The sequence below is a fragment of the Bos indicus genome, chromosome 23, assembly GCF_029378745.1.
Source record: "Bos indicus isolate NIAB-ARS_2022 breed Sahiwal x Tharparkar chromosome 23, NIAB-ARS_B.indTharparkar_mat_pri_1.0, whole genome shotgun sequence".
Taxonomy (NCBI): Eukaryota; Metazoa; Chordata; class Mammalia; order Artiodactyla; family Bovidae; genus Bos; species Bos indicus.
The window spans coordinates 12,555,959-12,575,616 of record NC_091782.1 but is presented as its reverse complement, the minus strand read 5'-3'; the positions used below and the strand labels follow the sequence as shown (position 1 = coordinate 12,575,616).

The 19,658-nt window shown below is 46.5% G+C and overlaps 1 protein-coding gene across 2 annotated transcripts; it reads right to left on the bottom strand.

Annotated features, from left to right (window-relative positions):
* Nucleotides 1-5,296: 5,296 nt before the first annotated feature.
* On the bottom strand, nucleotides 5,297-10,708 carry PIM1 (Pim-1 proto-oncogene, serine/threonine kinase). Of its 2 annotated transcripts, XM_019986266.2 has the most exons (6): nucleotides 10,210-10,708; nucleotides 9,989-10,095; nucleotides 9,828-9,878; nucleotides 9,363-9,729; nucleotides 7,622-7,798; nucleotides 5,297-6,870 (listed from the first exon to the last, which is right to left on the bottom strand). In XM_019986266.2, the coding sequence occupies exons 1-6, from the start codon at nucleotides 10,289-10,291 to the stop codon at nucleotides 6,713-6,715; spliced, it is 942 nt and encodes a 313-aa protein (XP_019841825.1). In that variant the 5' UTR covers nucleotides 10,292-10,708; the 3' UTR covers nucleotides 5,297-6,712. The 2 variants fall into 2 exon arrangements, with proteins under 2 accessions (XP_019841825.1, XP_070633998.1); XM_070777897.1 differs by lacking the exon at nucleotides 7,622-7,798 and having other exon boundaries at nucleotides 10,210-10,471.
* Between the last annotated feature and the right edge of the window lie 8,950 nt (nucleotides 10,709-19,658).

Here is a 19,658-nt window from a genome sequence, read left to right as displayed (position 1 = left end):
GGGATGGGAGCAGAGGAGAGAGAGAACCAGGGCAAAGGGAGGAGGAGGAGGAGGCGGCCTGGCCACGGGGTGAAGAAATCTGACTCTGTAGTCCAGATAAGGAAGCAGGTAATAACTCCAAGAACAAGTGTGTAGGTACTGAGGTACAGCACATACCTACGAATACCCAACACCCACACCTCCACACACTATACTGTACACTCACACCAGCACACACACATGAACATATCTACACCACCATGCTTCACCCCATACACCGAAGACACACACACTAGCACATGCACACACACCTCACCACCTCATTATCCCTACACCACACCACTCCACGAACACAACAGCCACACCAGTAGCTGCCAGATCCATAGATCTCTGGCATCCACGCAACATCAGATCTTTGCTTTGCTGTGACACTTGACTATTAACCGGCATTCATGTTAAACCCTGAGAAAAACCTGCTTCAGTCCACCCATGCATGAAAAAGGAGGAGTTCTCAGTGTTTACAGCATGGTACCAGGGGGACAGTAGGTGCTCTGTGGATAAACCTGGAATGGCCCCATGGTCCCTGGCTCTCCCCTGTGGGAGAACTGGGCAAGGCTATACCTGGCTGTATGTTCTGACCTCCTAAATGATTTAACCCAGGGGGGCCCTAAAGACTGGCCTCCAATGACCACAACCCAAATGCCTGTCCATCTGATGGAATATTCCAGAGTGAAAATGAACCACGCACTACAATATCCATGAATCTTCATAATATTGAGTAAAAAGAGCAAGTGGCAGATCACTACATACATGCCTGATAGTCAACATTCAAGAACAACAGAAACGAAACACTACATAATTTAGGAACATATGCCTATAAAATAAAAACTTTTTTTTAAGGACTTCCCTGGTGGCTCAGTGGTGAAGAATCCACCTGCTGATGCAGGGGACATGAGGTCATTCCCTAGGAAGATTCCACATGCCACGGGGAAACTAAGCCCGTGTGCTCTAGAACCTGTACTTTGCAACAAGAGAAGCCACCACAATGAGAAGCCCACTCACAGCAACTACAGAGTAGCCCCCTGCTCACAGAAACCAGAGAAAGCCTATGCCCCGCAATGACGACCCAGCGCAGCCAAAAATAAAATAAATAAATAAAATGCCTGTTCTTTAAAAAAAAAAAAAAATCTAAGAAATGTAAAAAAATGCTAAACAAAATTCAGGACAGCATGTTACATGTGGCAGAAGAAAGGACGGGACTAAGAAAGGATCGTGTAGATAGATGAGTGTCATTGTGAATGTCTGCTTCTTGAACTGCAAGCTGGATTCATCACCCAACATCAGTTCAGATCAGTCGCTCAGTCGTGTCTGACTCTTTGCGACCCCATGGACTGCAGCACTCAATATAATATTAATAACAGGTCATGCTTGGACCAATGATGAGAATATATCATGAACCAAGGATTAAGATTAATCTAATTCTGTACATCGGATGTCCTGTTACAGTAAATAAAAATAAAGACTGTCTTCTCAGCTTGACCCTAGTTCTGCTTATTTTTGTACTTCCTCCCACAGCAATGCTGAGGGGTCACTGCAACCTTGTTCTTGGCAATCGGGGTTACTAGCGCAAGGCTGGGCAGGAAATGAACTGGGGGATGAGGCCATATCTGCTTTAACACTGTTCTCGATGGGTCCTTTGTGGTAAGGGTTTCCAAGAACCAGCAGAGCAGTTGAGGGAGCTGAGTAACATTTACAAGAAATGTGCCCCTGCCCCACCCCCTCACCACCCCGCCCCATCCCCTCTCTCTTCCCTTTACCGCCTCCAACTCTTCCTCCCCACTCAGGCCCAAGTGAAGGGTAACTCACAAGAGCCAATAATGAATATTTCCATAGAACCAGAACTGCTTACCTGACTTTCTGGAGTCTGAGCAAGAACTGCCCTGACCTCCATTCAGATTCTGGGCCCTGAAGGAAACTTGAGAGGACTAATCCACACAAACACTTATTAAGTAGCAGCAGAGTGATAGTGAGCATCAACCACCTGGGTCCAAATTCTAACGTAGCCACTTCTTAGGTATGCAATTTTTGATACTATACTTAGAAGCCTACACCTCAGTTTTCCCCATCTGCAAAATGGGGATGAATAATAACATCTCACTCTTGCAAAGTTGTTGTAAGACTAAGACATGCAAAACATGCAAGACAGAGCTGGGGCACTTAGTAGGTACTGAATGAGTGTTAGCTATTGTTGCTAAGTGTTATGAAGGATGCAGATGAATCAATGAGACCATGGTCTAGGGCAGGAGTTTGCAAACTTTCTTCTGTAAAGGGCCAGATAGTAAATATTTTTGGCTTTGCTGGCCATAAGGTCTTTGCCACGACGACTCAGCTTTGCCATGAACAGAGTCATAGACAATTTGTAAATGGATGAGCTTTATTCATTAATGCTAACAATTGAATTTCACATAATCTTTACCTGTTATGAAATATTATTCCTCATTCAGTCTTTTTTTAGCCTTTCAGAAATGTAAAACCCAGTCTTAGCTTACAGGCCATATAAAACCAGGTAGTGGGGCAGACTTGCAAGCTGTGGCTCACCACACCTGGTCTAATGGGGAAAAAACATTAACCCCTCTGGATTTCTTTGTTACCTGTATGTTCTGTGTCTCACTTTACAAGTGAACAAACTGAGGCTCATTCTTCAAAGTCCAGCCAAGGGCAGTAATAATTCCATCTGCTGCCACCTTCGGGGTAAGAACACATTTATTTCATTACTTTTAAAATTTTATTATGAAACATTTAAGGCAAACCAAAAAATTTTAAATATAATGCCGGGACTTCTCTGGTGGCCCAGTGGTCAAGACTCCAAGACTCCTTCAGGGGGCACAGATTAGATTCCTGGTCAGGGAACTAAGATCCTGCAAGCCATGAGGAGTGCAAATACTTTTTCATCATCTGGTTTATGAAATAAAGCATTGCCCAAACAGTTGAAGACCCCCATGCAGATACCCCTCCCCAAGTTACAATCACCCTATCTCTACCCCAGAGAAAAGAACCACCATCTTGACTGGGAATTTATTACCATGTACTTCTTAGTGGGCTTCTCTGGTGGCTCAAACAGTAAAGAATCTGCCTGCAATGTGGGAGACCCGGGTTCGATCCCTGGGTCGGGAAGATCTCCTGGAGAAGGAAATGGTTACCCACTCCAGCATTCTTGCCTGGAGAATTCCATGGACAGTGGAACCTGGTGGGCTCCAGTCCTTGGGGGTCACAAAGAGTCAGACTAGGTGACTAATATTTTCACACTTCCTTAGTACTTTAAATATAGAAGCATTCTTAATCAGGAGGTAATATTTCTTTGCATGTACATACACCCTTTAATTGGATTTTAATAATCCAATCAAAGAATATCTCTACTGTATTCAGAGATTAGTCTCAGAGGGTGTAAAAAGGCCCTGAGGCATCCAGTAAGAAATGGTGGTAGTATCAACATTCAGGGTTGACTTCCAAGTCAGCTTTAACCATTGCTCCCCTCTATATTCCTGGGGCTACACCCGATCCCCTCTCCACACTACATTTTAAACTTCTCTGAAAAGAGACTGATCTTTCATCCTTCCTATACAACCCCTAATATCTTGCACCTACTCTCTTGTACTTTTCTTCAAAGAGACACTATCTCCTATCATCATCCCTGGCAGTCTCCATAGAGGATGGGGAAACTGCCAGAAACTTCAAGGGAAAAAAGGGTGGGGCTTTGATTTCGTTAGAAGTTTGGAGTAACTTTTAGGCCAAGTGTCAGCTTTACTGGAAAGGATGAGGTATGCAACCCCCATGCTCCAAGAGATTGGAGTTTCTGCGTGTGTTTGGTGTGGATGGGGGCAGGGGGGGGAGCAGGGGGCATAGAGAAAAGGGGACCTGACAAAATTAGCTCCCTAGAACCAAGAAATCCTTCCTTCCTCTCTGATGGCCACATGGGGGCTGAGCCAGGATTTGGGATCCAGTCCAAGCTTAAGGGTAGACATGAGTAGCGGTATTTGCAGCCTGGACCCTCAGCCTGACAAGACAGCATCTGGGCCAGTGGTCAGAGGGTGTGTGTATGCACCGGCGGTAGGGAGCAGGATGACCCAAGGGGAAGTCTGCTACTGATGGCTTCTAAAGAAACGAGAAACCAGTATTTTACAAATACTTGATACACACACGGACAGTGGTACTGCAGTGTACTTTTAGCGCATCAGATGGGAGTCGGGCCACGTGCACCAAGTGCATTCGTGGATTCTACCATTTAAACTCTCACATAATGAACACGGGGCTTAAACAGATCCCTGCAAACAAGCCTTGGACTGAAAATGCTAATTATCCCAGCATAAGCAGTAAGAAAATGGCAGAGCTAACATTTCAGCCACTCCCATTATAAGCATTTTTTTTTTTTTTGGCTGTGCTGGGTCTTCGTTGCAGCACAGGGGCTTTAGAGCACGCAAGCTTAGGTTCCCAGCCCAGGGATCAAACCATCTCATTACAAAACTTTTTGTGAAGCACATTGGAAAGGAATGGGCTTCCCTGGTGGCTCAGATGCTAATCTGCCTGCCAATGCGGGAGACATGAAATATGGGTTTGATCCCTGGGTCAGGAAGATTCCCTGAAGGGAACAGCTACCCACTCCAATATCCCTGCCTGGAGAATTCCATAGGCATTGGAGCCTGGCAGGCTACAGTCCTTGGGGTCGCAGAGTTGGGACACGACTGAGCAACTACTGGAGGAAAACTCTTGTTTATTGATTGTTGTCAATGACTAAACCCCACACCAAAGGTGAAGGGAACTTGAATCAGAACTTAGAAATAGCACAAGTATATAGTATTCCAGTAAACTCAACATGTATCAAAGGCACATGCTCAAAATGTCTTACTAGTGGGAGAGATAATCGCAAACAGCCTCAACTGGTAGCTTAGCAAGATTTTGGCATCTCTAGGTCTCCTTGTCCAGTGGAACTTTCCAGCAAATGCTCTACTGTTCCATGCCTATGGAACTTCCAGTGGCCTTTCATGAAATCTGACTAGTGCTGGTTTAGCCCAGCCCTAATATAATTCATACTGGGAACAGAGGTTGGGATTTCACTGGGCCCCTGCAGCCAAATCTCGTCCACACAAGAACTGGCCCATCTACTCTTTGGCCATACATTCATTTCAGAAAAGTGTGTATCCCAGAAGCCCTATGGCAAGCAATCAGATTCAGAGAGACCACTCCCCCTTTCCTTCCCAGGGTAGATTTTGGCACTTGGCACATTAGCATGCCTCTGTATGGATAACACTTAAGCCACAACTTAAGACAAAAAGTATTTTATTCAAAAAACGCCAAGTATAAAAAAAAAAAAAAAATAAGATCTCTTTATTCCCCTGTACAGTATTTCACTCAGATAAAACCAGCAGGCTACATGCTGCTCAGAACACAGCCCCAGAGAGGATCCGGAAGGCACACCATCCAGAACTGCTTTTCATATATCTATCCTATATACACAAGTCAGCAACGCCCCTCCCCCATCACCCCCCGGACCCCACGCCCACTTGGGGAAGCCGGCGAGGGGGCCCCCCCGCAGCAGTCAGGGAGCTGCGGCAGCTATCCCGCCTGAGTCCCGTCACCCTACAAACCAACAGAGCAAGCATCGCAGCCCTCCCCAAAAGGTCCCCAAGTCAGAGGAGGAAAGGAGAGAAAAGAAACTATGGCAGCAGCCGTGGAAGCTTGGAGCAGGAAGGGAACCAAATAAATAAATAAATAAATACATAACATTGACCTCCAGGTTAGAACGCGCATCATCTTTCCAAGGAAAAAAAAAAACCCAAAACAAAATAGGTAAAATAACTTAAAAGGCAAAATTAAAAAAGAATTAGATCAACTACAATCCTTTTGTACACTACCATGCCAACTGTACACACATTTACAGTTTTTCTGTTGATTTGCATTGTTTGTGCATTTGTGTGTGTGTATGTGTGTGTGTGTGTGTGTGTGTGTGTGTGTATGTGTGTGAGGTCTTGGCTTAGAAACAGTTAAGTAAAAACCAAAAAGGAAGACCAGTTCACTTGGGAGTTTTACTAAAGGTGGAAAAAGGGCAGGTGGCTCAGCGTTTGGCCCTGTAGCCTCTTCCATGGCACCTTTCACATGAAGGATGGGGGGAAAGGGGGAAGGGAGAAAGAGAGGGAACCAAACCCAGGCAGATTTTTGGAGAAGCAGCAGGTAAAAGAGGCAAGTTCAAGTATTTCTCCCAGCACAGCCGGAGTCCCCACAGAAGGCACTCAGAAAGTCGGAAGAGGTGACAGGGACTTAAAATGGTGCTAATCCTAACCCACCCCAACCCGCGCGCCCCCGCCCCCGCCCGACCCGTCAGGGCATTCAGCAGAACTCTTGATGAAGGGAACAGTTCCATGGCAGGATCCTGACCTACTCCCACCCCCACCGCCGCCCACCCCTGGGATTTTGCAGAGCCCAGCGATGCTGGACATCAGTGAGAAGGAGAGCTTCTATGGGAGGAGTGGAGGCCTAGGACGCCTGGAGTGGAGCCTCTTCCTCCTTTTTGGGAGGCAGCCTCCAGGAGCCTGGGGTCTGGAATGAGTTGTATATGTTGCTCCTGTATCAAGCACTGTCCTGCTTGGAGATTAAGTGTCACTGGTACTTGGGAAGCTGGAGACAAGACACTTCCCCTCCTTTGAGCATCTGACAGGGAGGGAAAAACCTGTGGGAGAAGCTATTTGCTGGGCCCTGGCGACAGGCTGTGGAGATGGATCTCAGCAGTTTCCTGGGGCAGGAGGACGTCTTGCATCCACGGATGGTTCTGGATTTCTTCGAAGGTTGGCCGATCTGATGGTCTCAAGGCCAAGCACCATCTAATGAGATGTTGACACTCTGGAGAAAGAAAGGGCTTAGAATGACTCAACTTGCTTTTGCAATGTAAAGGTCTTCCCACCTTGCTTCCCAGGGGCCCACAGGTCAGGGATCCAATCGAGAGACCGGGCCCTTTCTAGAAGGCTGCTTCTTCAATGAGAAGGTATTAACTAACATCTAGATCCTCCAGTTTGCTTTCAGCAAAAAAAAAAAAAAAAAAAAAGCTCCCCTCTTAAACCTGTGGTTTTCAAACTTCAAGACCTTTCCCACGACGCCCACTTACCAAAAATAGGAAGGATGATGACAAGGGATTTTGATGAGCCATCACTAAGCATGATGAGGTGATTCAATTCACCTACCGACTTATGAATATGAACACCACCCACGATGAGGTCACTGGAACTGCAGTATTTAGAGGGCCTGGCCTGCCTTAAGGGAGAAGGCTCAAAGAGCCCTCAACTTTTTACTCCCAGGCAAAACAGCCAGGAGTTAAGGGATCAGGATTTTTGGATACTCAAAAACAAACGAAAAAAATCTTTCAGTGATACTAAATGATCTTTTTCTTCCTAATATTCTCACAGGTGCAAAAACACCCACAAATGCACATCATTTGATTCCTGCAGACTGGCTCTCTAGCATGAATCACTGGCCAAGAATCCTGCTAAACCAAGGGTCACAGCCTCTCCTGGGGAGTAAAGCTCTCCAAGCTCGTCGGGGACTATCAGCCTCGTGATTCCAGCCTCTCCTCAATAAGGGGCTTCCCAGAAGTTACCTGAGGAGACCCGCTGCCTGAAGAAAACTTGGCCCCTGACAATCTCCTCATCGTGCTCAAAGGGAATATCTCCGCACACCATGTCATACAGCAGGATCCCCAGAGACCAGACGGCTGCCGACCTGCCATGGTAGCGATGATAGCGGATCCACTCTGGAGGACTATACACTCGGGTCCCTGGGCGTCAGGGGAATAAGAAGGAAAACATGCTTTTAGCAAAAATAAAACTCAAAGCAACTGAGAGGTATGCTGAGTAACTTAAAAAAAAAAAAAAAAAAAGGCACCACCCTACTTCTGTCAGCAGCTGAGTGAACTCCAATCCGCCCCCTCCCCAGGGCTAACAGGAGTGGTTGAGCAGCTTATGGCAACTCTCCAACCCAAAGCATTACGGACTTCTCTATCAGCCCAGACCATAAACAAACAGCTCCAAGAAACAAACAGGGCCAGCCACAGACCCAAGCACCAGGCTTGGATGTGGGAGGACCACCCACAACTGGAGGAGATGAACACATACATAATCAAGGAAAGTATCTCCACAGACTATCCTTAAATTGCATTAAAGGTCCTTGCCCAGGAGCGGGTTAGAGTGCCACCTCAGATATGATCCAGGCAAGGACACTTGCACAATATCCTAAGTCAGGGTGCCCTTTAAGAGGCCTCTGAATGCAAGGGCAGACACCCACACCCCTTCCTCCATCCACGGAGAGGTTGCGCTGCTGGGCTGGCTTCAGACCACGTGATTCCTGTTTACAAACTTTGAGTTGTAAAAAAAAAAAAAAAATGTGGGGCCATCCCGCTGGCGCTCACCAGGGGGCAGCAAAGACTGGAAGGAAAAAACATGGGAGGACCCGGCCAGCCATTAACTGTTAAATACAAAAAAAAATACAGCCCAACCCAGCGTCCTCCAAGGGCAAATAAACACAAACCACAAGCCCCAGTCACAAGTTTTGAAAGGCTGTCGTTTGTTAGGTTAAGCCGCTCAGATGATGACCCACCCTCCTCTGCTTTGATCTCCGAGCTCTCCATTCCATCTTTTCTGAAAGAACCCGCTCCAAGCCCCTCCCTAGGATAGGTTTTCATCCTCTCTGTGGAGACACCCAACTAATTTTCAAACCAGCAAGAGATCCTATTTCACAACATTCATTCCCGACTCCCTCACTCCACATCACCACCAAAGTAAAATAATAATAACAAGAACCAACAAAATGAATTATTTAGTGAAACTACTCTTCTCTTCCTTATTCGTCCCTAGATCAAAGGGGAGGGGAAAAACACACACACACACACACTGCAGCTCTAAAAACTACCTCACCGAAAACTCCCTTATAAATCAAAACAAAAATGACAAAACCGGCAATCAATTTTCATCTCTCCCGCTCTCTCCTCCTCCTGTCCCCCTCCCTCCCATCCTTCTACTGGCGGGGAAACTGGGTCAGACTTCAGAAATCTGGGCTACGGCCGGTTGCCCACAACCTCTTATTCATGGAGAAAGCTTGGAACCCACTGAATTTCACTTAAAAAATAAATTCATGCCAGAGACATTACAGGTTCAGCTGGCTCGAAATTCCCAGCTTTCCTACCCTGGGAAGCCCTCCTTCGCCCCACCCCTGTTAGCATCGAGCCAGGCGGCCCGATGACCTTTACAAAGGGCCGGGGAGGGAAGCCTGCCGAGGCCTCCAGGCCAGACCGAGTCACCTGGGCAGTTCCCCTCCCGGGGAGCTCCCCCTCAGGCCTGACTCACCATCGAAGTCCGTGTAGACGGTGTCCTTGAGCAGCGCCCCCGACCCGAAGTCGATGAGCTTGAGCTCGCCGCGATTGAGGTCGATAAGGATGTTCTCGTCCTTGATGTCGCGGTGAAGCACCCCGCAGTCGTGGCAGTGTCGCACCGCCTCCAGCACCTGCCAGAAGAAGCTGCGGGCCAGCTCCTCCTGCAGAGCCCCCCTTTCCGTGATAAAGTCGAAGAGGTCTTGCACCGGCTCCGGCCTCTCCAGGATCAGGACGAAACTGTCGGGCCTCTCGAACCAGTCCAGGAGCCTAATGACGCCGGAGAAGCCCGAGCTCACCTTCTTCAGCAGAACCACTTCCATGGGCACTCGGGTGCCATTAGGCTGCAGAGGGGCGAGGGGGGCTGCAGTTAGGGCGGGGGCGGGTCACAGGGTGCCCCACTCCACCCATCCCGGGGGGTCGCTCCCTCCAGGATACTCACCAGCTCTCCCCAGTCGGAAATCCGGTCCTTCTCCACGTGCTTGATGGCCACCTGGAAAGCCCCCCCATAGAGTCTCTGTTAGACATTCCCTCGCCGGGGGGCAAAACACACCGGCGTGCCCCGGCCGGCTCGCCCTCCCCGCAAGCCAGGCACCCACTCACCGGCAAGTTGTCGGCGACACGGATGCCTGAGTACACCGAGCCGAAGCCGCCACTGCCCAGGAGCGGGCCCACCTGGTACTGCGACTCCAGGGGCTCCTTCTCCTTGCCTAGGAAAGGAGTCCCAAGAGACTCAGTGACGGCCCGCGAGCCCCCCAGCTCCCACCCTCGAGGTCCAGCCGCCCCCCACCTCCATCCAGGGTTGGGGGGAGAGAGGCACTTACCCGGCGCCAGCTTGGTGGCGTGCAGGTCGCTGCAGGGCGCGGCGCGCAGGTGGGCAAGCGAGTTGATTTTGGACAAGAGCATCCCCACCTCCAGGGTGTCGGCGAAGAGGCTGTGTCTGGAGGAGCTACTGCAGTAGGGGCTGGGGCTGCGCCGGCGGCTGTGCCTAAGGCCGGGGCTGAGGCTGCGGGTGGCGTTGCGGCTGCGGCTGCGGCTGGCGCGGAAGGCCGAGGGCGAGTCGGAGGACGACTGGGGGCGCTGCCGGGGCTGGCGGCTGACGGACACGCCGGCAGGGTCAGGCAGCGCCGCGGGCGGCAGGGTGGGCGGCTCGAGGGGCTGGTGTGGCAGCGCTGCGGCACAGGGAGTGTATAGCTGTAGCTGCTGCTGCTGCTGCTGCTGCCGGTCCCGCCACCGCCGCAGCCGCCAAGTCCTCTCCGGCCTCCTCCGCCACCGCGGCCGCTGCAGCAGACGCCCGGCTCGCCCTGCCGCCAGGAGTAAAAGGGGCGGAGCGCGCCGGCGGGGAGGGGGCGCGCGGGCGGGCGGGGATGGGGCGGGGCCTCTCCGGGAGGCCTAGGCGGGGGAAGCCGGGCGGCCGGGCCGGCAGGGGGAGGAGAGGGGGTTGGGGAGCGGCGGGACAGGGCGACTCCCCTCCGCACCCCCCCGCCTCCCCGCTCGCGCTCCGTCGCCGCGCCCCGGCCCCGCCCCCGCCGGCGCGCCTTCAGCCAACCAGAGGCCGGCTCATCTGCATAACGAGGCGCGCTCCCCGCCCACGCCCCGCCCCGGCTCTCGCGGTCAGAATGGTCTCTACGCCGCCACGACGTGGCGGGAAGGAAAAGGCGCCAAAATGGAGGGGGAGGGGCGCGGGGCGTGCGGGGAGGCGGGAGCCGGGTGTTGAGCCGCGAGGGAGGAAGGATGGGGAGGGGCGTATCGATTCAAACCCAAACAATAACAAAGCCATCAAAGGCCGCCCGAGGCCGGCTCTGCGGCTCTCCATTTCTCGGGGTTTTTGGGTCAAGGGCTAAGAGCTGGAGCATAACAACTTGCGCAGAGAAGACAGCCTTTGGTGTGTCAGGCCCCGAGGCCCGGCGGCCGGCGCGCCGGGGTGTGAGCGACTGTGTGTGTGGGGGGGGGGGGGGGGGGGGCAGGGGGAGGGTGCCGACGAGGGTGGTCTTTCTGTGTGACTCAGACGCGAGACCTCCAAGTCGGCTTGGGCGGGTTGACCACGCGCTGTGGGCTCGGGCTGGATTCTCTGGGGTTTGGATGTTGGGGGCGCAGGATCTGCAAGATGTGAGTCACAACGGCGGCTTCACGGAGGTGTCACAGGCCTGGAATAAAACCCGGAGAGCTCCGCTCGCTCGGGGGAGGGGTCCAGATCGCGATTGTCACAGCCAGTGAAAAGATCGGCCCCCAGATCCCCTGGCAGATTTTTATGTTTTAAAAAAAGCAGAAAGGTTCCAGTGAATCCTGATGCCGAAGAAGTCTGATGTGTGTCAGAGTGCCCAGTAAAGAGGAAATCACGAAACAAATGTTAGTATTGTGATGCCAGATGCTGTCTCAGCCCCTTCTGTGAGGGCGGGAGAGAGAGGAAAATGCCTTATCTAAAAGCGAGGGTGGGAAGGCGCGCTAGATGTAATCAGAGTTTTCACGTTGTATTCACCTTCTCATCATCCTGTTATTACCAGTCAGGCAATAATAGCAATTATTGGCTGCCCCCAGTCTTGACTCAAAGGAAATTCCCCCCTCACCCCCGCTCCATGCCCCCTTGGAAATAACACGGAAACTGACCAATTCGACTTTCATCCTTTGTCCTTTTAAACTTCTTGTAGAGTTGATAACGACGTGTGAAATGAGTAAATTAAAATTCTTTGTAATCCTTAAATTGAGTTGTCGGGTCCTCGTAAGTAATTGAAAGCTAACTACATCCTCTGTTTATTTTTTTTCAAGTTTCTGCCACTTAAAAAATGAGGTCTGAGGATCTGTATAGCTGCACTCATTAATGAATTTAAATGTTTCATTAAAAGTTTTCTACAATGCTGTTATATAAAGATGCTCAGATATTTCACAACTTTTATTATCTTATGAAATATTACATATTTTCCTTTTGTGTACTGTGGCCTAACATTCATTTTTGATGACTAGGAAAAAGCCCAAGGGAACAAGAATTATTCCTTTTTTACAGATAGGAAAATGAAACATAAAATGACACAGGGTCATACAACAGCTAAGAGAAGAAAAGAAGAGAACACAAATTCGACTCCTGACTATCCAAAATTTTCCTCTTGTTGGGCTCTAAAACTGTCCTTGGTACTGAGTAAGACATCAAGTATCAATCAATGTATGTGACCCCCACCTCTCATAAGCCCTACTGGACTATTCTCACTTGTTCCCACTTGTCCAGCCTTTGTAGAGCTGGACTTTCTGCCTTTGTAGAGGTAGTCAACTTGTTCTGAGAATGCCCCCTCTACACTTTCATTTAAAGTCTTTCCAGACTTCAGGACACAAAATAGTTCCACCCCAGATTGCTAGGCAAACTGTCTATGCCACTTAATCATGTATTTGTTTCTTGTTTTTTTTTTTAATCTATTAACTTTTCAGTTATTTATACCTTGTCTTCCTATTCCTTGAATGAATACTTTATCCAATATTCATTGATGAAGGGAAAAACCAAAATGGGTCCCAACAAAAAGGTCATGATTAAAGTCATTTTATACCAAATTTAAGTGAATTAAGTGGGCTTAGGCAAAGTAAAATAAAGGTTAGGAACAATCTTTAAACTGGGTTAGCCTGCTTTCAGATCTGGGATCTGGCACCTACTAGTTAATGTGACATTCATGAAGTTGCTTAACCTTTCATCAATCAGATTGATCGTTCCTCAAACTGCTTTAGACTCTGAATGGAAATAATGGCACCTCCCTCATAGGACTGTTGTAAGGAGCAAGTGAAATTCTACACATAAAGCTCGTAGACTGGCACGAAGTAAATTTCCAATAAATATTAGCTATGATGGCAATGATGCTGATTATGATTATAACGATGATGAAAAGGAAGAATTTGGGGATGGTCTTGCACCTTGGAAGTTTCAAGGATAAAACGCTAGCTAGTTAGATTTTAATCATCTTGGGAGAGAATATGATTCAAACTAGTTGTATACATTCAGTCAAATTCACTTTCTCTAGATCTTTGTAGGGTTCAATCTTAAATTAGCGTTAGCTAGAGTGATTAACATCTCATATGTCTGCTTCATATGATGGGTACTTCACAGCTGGAAGTTATAAAACATGGACCTTGCTTGGAAAAGAGCTTTTATTTACTTAAAACCGCTTTTAAAGATGATTATTAAACATTCAAGTATATTTTGCATTAAAAGTTACTCTTCAAAGGTAGGGAATTTGATGTTTTGATTCATCAACCTGTAGTTGTAATAATAAAAACAAGCACACCTGTGATGTCTCAAAGATTCTAACAAAGAATCAGAAAATGAAGGCCGTAATTATGCTAACAATTCTCGGGAAAGGGGAAAATTGTTTTATGTTTATTTGAACAATAGCCAAATTAATCGTTAGGTGGTTTCCATATTCTACCTGATTTGGATTTAATCAAGGTATGGTCAAAAGAATGACTACAGCAATTTCTGTAATCACACTTTAGAAGCGGTTTGAAAGGGAGGCCTATTCACTATCTTTTAAAGTACCGCTGGGTCTACTTTGATACACTTATATAACTAGATCTCTTATCAGTTTTTCTCTATAAATTATTTGCAATTAATTGAATAGAAATAATTTGGGTCTGCATCTCTTATTTCTCTCCTAAAAAGAAGGATTACTGAATTTTTAAAATTTAAAGTTTAATTTTGAAAAAATTTATCATTATTTTTTATTTTACTACTTGTTTGGCAAAATAAAAACAAAGAGGAAAATTTGGGAGAAAGTCAGCTGCAATACACTTCTTTCTATACCTTAAAATGTCTCCAATTATCTCAACAGTTGTAAGATTATTTAGAAAAATTTAAATTTCACATGTGTGGAATATATGTGAAAACTCCCTACAAATCGTAAGACATGAAATAGTCTAAATTTAAAAAGACTGATGCCTCTGGGAATTCCTTGGCTGTCCAGTGGTTAGGACTGCGGTTCCACTACCAGGAGCCCGGCTTTGATACCTGGTCAGGGAACTAAGATCCTGAAAGCTGTACATGGCATGCCTGCGCCACCCCTGCCCCCCAAAAAAAGACTGAAACCTTGATGGCCAACAGGCACATGCAATGTTGCCCATCGTCTCTAATTATTAGAGAAATGCAAATCAAAACTACAACGAGGACTTCCCAGGTGGCCCAGCGGCTAAGATCTGCCTGCCAGTGCAGGGGACACTGGTTTGATCCCTGGTTTGGGAAGATCCCAGTGCCGTGGAGCAACTAAGCCCATATGCCACAACTACTGAGCCGAGCTTTGGAGCCCTCAAGCTGCAACAATTGAAGCCTGAGAGCCTAGAGCCTGTGCGCTACAACAGAAGTCACTGCAAAGAGAAGCCCACACATTGCAACTAGAGAAAGCACTCACAACAACGAAGACCCAGCCCAGCCAAAAAAAAAAAAAACAACTACCATGAGGTATGACCTTACACCAGTCAGAATGGCCATCATTAAGAAGTGTAAAAGTAAAAACTGCTGGAGAGGGTGTGAATAAAAGGGAACCCTCCTACACTGTTGCTGGAAATGTAAGTTGGTGCAGCCACTATGGAGAACAGTATGCTGCTGCTGCTGCTGCTGCTGCTAAGTCGCTTCAGTTGTGGCCGACTCTGTGTGACCTCATAGACAGCAGCCCACCAGGCTCCCCCGTCCCTGGGATTCTCCAGGCAAGAACACTGGAGTGAGTTGCCATTTCCTTCTCCAATGCATGAAAGTGAAAAGTGATAGTGAAGTCGCTCAGTCGTGTCCGATTCTTCGCGATCCATGGACTGCAGCCTACCAGGCTCCTCCGTCCATGGGGTTTTCCAGGCAAGAGTACTGGGGTGGGGTGCCATCGCCTTCTCCAACGGAGAACAGTATAGAGGTTCCTCAAAAAACAAAAAATAGAGTTGCTATATGCTCCAGCAATCCCACTTCAGGACATACATAGGGACAAAACTATACTACAAAAAGATACATGCATCCCTATGTTCATAGCAGCACTATATAAAATAGCCAAGACATGGAAATAGCCTAAATGTCCATTGACAGATGAAGAGATAAAGAAGATATGCCATAAAAGAGAATATATTGTAATAGTCATAAAATAGAGTGAAATGACGCCATTTGCAGCAGCACGGATGGACCTAGAGATTCTCATACCAAGTGAAATAAGTCAGAAAGAGAAAGACAAACACCATATGATATCACTTACATGTGGAATCTACAATATGACACAAATGAATCTATGAACAGAAACAGATTCACAGACAGACTTGTGGTTGTGGGGGGAGTAGATAGATTGCGAGTTTGGGATTAGCATACGCAAACTATTACATATAGAATGGATCAACAACAAGATCCTACTGTATAACACAGGGAACTATATTTGATATCCTGTGGTAAACCATGATGGAAAAGAATATGAGAAAGAATGTATATATATATGTATGTATAACTGAACTGCTCTGCTGTACAACGGAAATTAACACAGCATTGTAAATCAACTACACTTCAATAAAATAAATTTTAAAATAAATAAAAAGACTGAAGATCCCTTTTTAAGTTGTAGTGCTTGTGGTAGTGGTGGATAGCTAGGAAATCCAGAATGTCCCAACAGCAGAACAGTCGGGAAATCTATGAAGTCAAGTTAGAACTGGTTCTTGTCATTGATAAGCTGTGACATTTGTTTCAAGTCTGTAAATCTCCCTTAGTCAGCTTCCAGTTTTCTCAGCAAGGTTGGAGAAAGAAAGGGTTTTTGTTATTCAGTAAAGTATATGTAAATTCATTACCCAATTCATTTGTTTTTTTTAAAGAAATGAAAATAACCTAGATTTATTTTTGATTTTTACACATTTAGTTAGTACTGAGAGTTTGAGTAAAATTAATTGAATGTGCTATACACAAAGATTTTATAGTTCCTGGGTATCACTGGATAGGTAAAAATAAAGAAGAGCAGCTTAGAATGTACAAAGGCTACAGGAAGCCTGGAGACTGTTATAGAAATACCTTATTAGAAGATGAGGAAAATGTATGCTTCAGATCAAAAACAGGCAAAGGCACCAAAACTCTGCATGTTTAACTGATAAAGTAGAGGCGCTGTGTGTGTGAGAGAGAGAGAGACAAAATTCACATGTATGAAAGCTGATGAGGGGACTATCTGTCATTTTCTAAAAGATAGAATAAAATTATTGATGCACGACTTGGAAAAGCCACAAAGTGCACCTAAGTAAAAGAAAAAAAATTCACTCAAAAAGATTTCATGGAACATTGAAACACTAAAAAGATGGTAATGAAACATTTGTTTATTGTATATCTCATTTATCATTTAATAATATACAGCTTTATTTTTTTGCCTTTGTTTAGTCTCTATAACCGGAGAAGGCAATGGCACCCCACTCCAGTACTCTTGCCTGGAGAATCCCATGGATGGAGGAGCCTGGTAGGCTGCAGTCCATGGGGTTGCTAAGAGTCGGACACGACTGAGCGACTTCACTATCACTTTTCACTTTCATGCATTGGAGAAGGAAAGGGCAACTCACTCCAGTGTTCTTGCTTGGAGAATCCCAGGGACGGGGGAGCCTGGTGGGCTGCCGTCTATGGGGTCGCACAGTCGGCCACGACTGAAGTGACTTAGCAGTAGCAGCAGCAGCAGTCTCTATAATTAGATTATAAATATACTGAGGGCAGAAACCATTCTTCCACTGAGCATAAAAGCTAAGGGCTGACAGTGGGTCAAGTGAGAGGGGCAGAAAAGAGACTGTGATAACAACCAAAATTGAGCATCAGAGATGTGCTGGGGGCCTTCCCTGGTGGTCCAGTGGTTAAATCTCCATGCTTCCAATGCAGCGGGCATAGGTTTGACCCCCAGTCAGGGAACTAGGATTCCCGCATGCCCTGTGGTGTCAAAAAAAAAAAAAAAAGGCAATTATAATAAATGACCAAGCCTATTAAGAATGCAAATATTTAAAAAACAAAGCAAAATTCATGTAAAGTGAATCCTTTACTTGAATCCTTATATAAATCCTGTGACATAGGCAATTTTACTATCTTCACTGGCTTATAGGTAAGTAAACAGAAAGAGAGAGAAGTAATTTGCCACAGCTAAGTGGCAGAGCCATCCCCTCCCCATCATGCCAAACTGCTTTTTCAAAGAACACAAGATGAGTTTAAGGGATTTAACAAGGTAAGCTATGATTAAGTTCTAACTGAGGGTATATCATCCACAAGGGCAGGGTTCAGAGGAGGCTGAAGAAGTCAAGGAAGGCTCATGGAGGATATAGAACTTGATGTGAAATCTTGAAGGATGAGTAAGATGCAAATAGATAGGAGAGATAGGGGACTTCCCTGGTGGTCCAGTGGGTTTGTGTGTGTGTGTGTGTGTGTGTGTGTGTGTGCGTGTGCGCTCTCTCAACGCAAGGGGCATGTGTTCAACCCTTGGTTGGGGAACTAAGATCCTGCATGCTGCACGGCGCAGGCAAAAGATGCTTTGTATGATGTTCTCTGTATTCCCCTATACTTGGAAAGTGAATGAGTAAAAGTTTCTTTAAATAAATGAAAAGCAGAAAGCCAGAGAGAAAAATCAGTCGGACCTCATGACGTCAAGAGGCAAAATGTGAAAGAGATGAAAAAGATGACAGATTTTATTTCAGTCTTTATTGAAGAAGAAACTAGGAAGATTCTCTATTCAAATCATCTCTTGAAGCTTATGGTTTGGGAATAGTAGCTTACACTGTGGTTAACACATAGGGTGTTCAAGATTCAAATGACGAAGAAGACATGCATTAACATGATTGGATGAAATCCACTTGATAATTTGGAGAAACTTGCATTTTCAACATACACTTCCTCTTTTCCAACTCTGTTTTAGTTCTCTTTTTAGGTTAGGTTCTGCTAAAACAAATATGGACAGCTCACCACAGCCAGAACTAGAAAACTATACCATAAACACAGAACCATCTTTTATGGCCTTGGCCTTCAGTGTATGTCAACATTTCTTTGAATGTCTCGGTTTGATCTTGGGCTCAATTTAGAGAGCAAGTGAGTTGTGCTATCCTCTTTACAGAAATAGTGTTACTTTTCCCCGGATAGGTTAAGCTTGTTTCTGTGTTCAGTGATGCTACATTTAGAGGGACACCCACTCACTAGATGAAAATCAAACTTATCATTGGCACTCATCAGAATTTCTCTGAAGTCACTCTTATGAATGGGAGTTATATTGGCAAAGAGCCCATCTCCTTGTGCAGGGCTGTAAAGACAACACAGATTACATACTTTAGCCCAAATTACATATGTACCCCGAGTTCAGTCTGTCTTTACAAACCAATACAATGTCATTTGGGCTTCTTGCAGCTCTCTGACGGAGAAGGCGATGGCACCCCACTCCAGAACTCTTGCCTAGAAAATCCCATGGACGGAGGAGCCTGGTAGGCTGCAGTCCATGGGATTGAGAAGAGTTGGACACGACTGAGCGACTTCACTTTCACTTTTCACTTTCATGCATTGGAGAGGGAAATGGCAACCCACTCCAGTGTTCTTGCCTGGAGGATCCCAGGGACGGGGGAGGCTGGTGGGCTGCCGTCTATGGGGTCACACAGAGTCGGCCACGACTGAAGCAACTTAGCAGCAGCAGCAGCTCTCTGATCATTGCAGCCAATAATTTTTAAACTCACAGCAATTGATGTACTAGTATTTTGCCACAATCATGCTCTTCTGTTATCTAAGTACTCACTGTCTTCATAGCATCATCTTTAAGAGCAGCAAGCATTACCTGAGTGTTGGCCATGAAAGGACTCATATTTCTCCAATGAGACCATAAGCTCTTCAAGTGCAGAGTTTATACTGTAAATTTTTTAAGATCACGTAGCTCCCTTTGGTAGGTATTAAACAGATAGTTTTTTTTTTTAATGGAATTTAATTAAACCCAAAAGAGAATACATTTAAGATCCTGAGTTTCCCTTGCCTTAATCTTTGCTCCTGCTATTTTTATTGTACATATTACAGCGACAAAACAAGTGGCTATTTGCGCTTTCAAAAATTAAGACTTCAGAACAATTTTTTGCCTTTCTCAGAAAAGTACTTACATTTTTTTTATTTTTAGCTGCGCTGGGGCTTCATTGCTGCGCTCGGGCTTTCTCTAGTTGTGGCGAGTGGAGGCTACTCTAGTTAAAGTGCTCGGGCTTTTCATTGCAGCGGCTTTACTTGTTGCAAAGCACAGGCTCTAGAGCTCATCCGCTTCAGTAATCGCAGCACACAGGCTCAGTAGTTGTGATGCATGAGCTTAGTTGC

What these genes read in the sequence shown, in the direction of transcription:
- PIM1 (XM_019986266.2), bottom strand. Translation starts at nt 10,291, where the DNA reads ATGCTCTTGTCCAAAATCAACTCGCTTGCCCACCTGCGCGCCGCGCCC. An exon ending in CGCCACCAAGCTGGCGCCGG is followed by an intron (nt 10,096 to 10,209) that starts GTAAGTGCCTCT and finishes CTCCTTTCCTAG; the next exon opens with GCAAGGAGAAGGAGCCCCTG. An exon ending in CGTCTACACGGACTTCGATG is followed by an intron (nt 7,799 to 9,362) that starts GTGAGTCAGGCC and finishes CCTGACGCCCAG; the next exon opens with GGACCCGAGTGTATAGTCCT.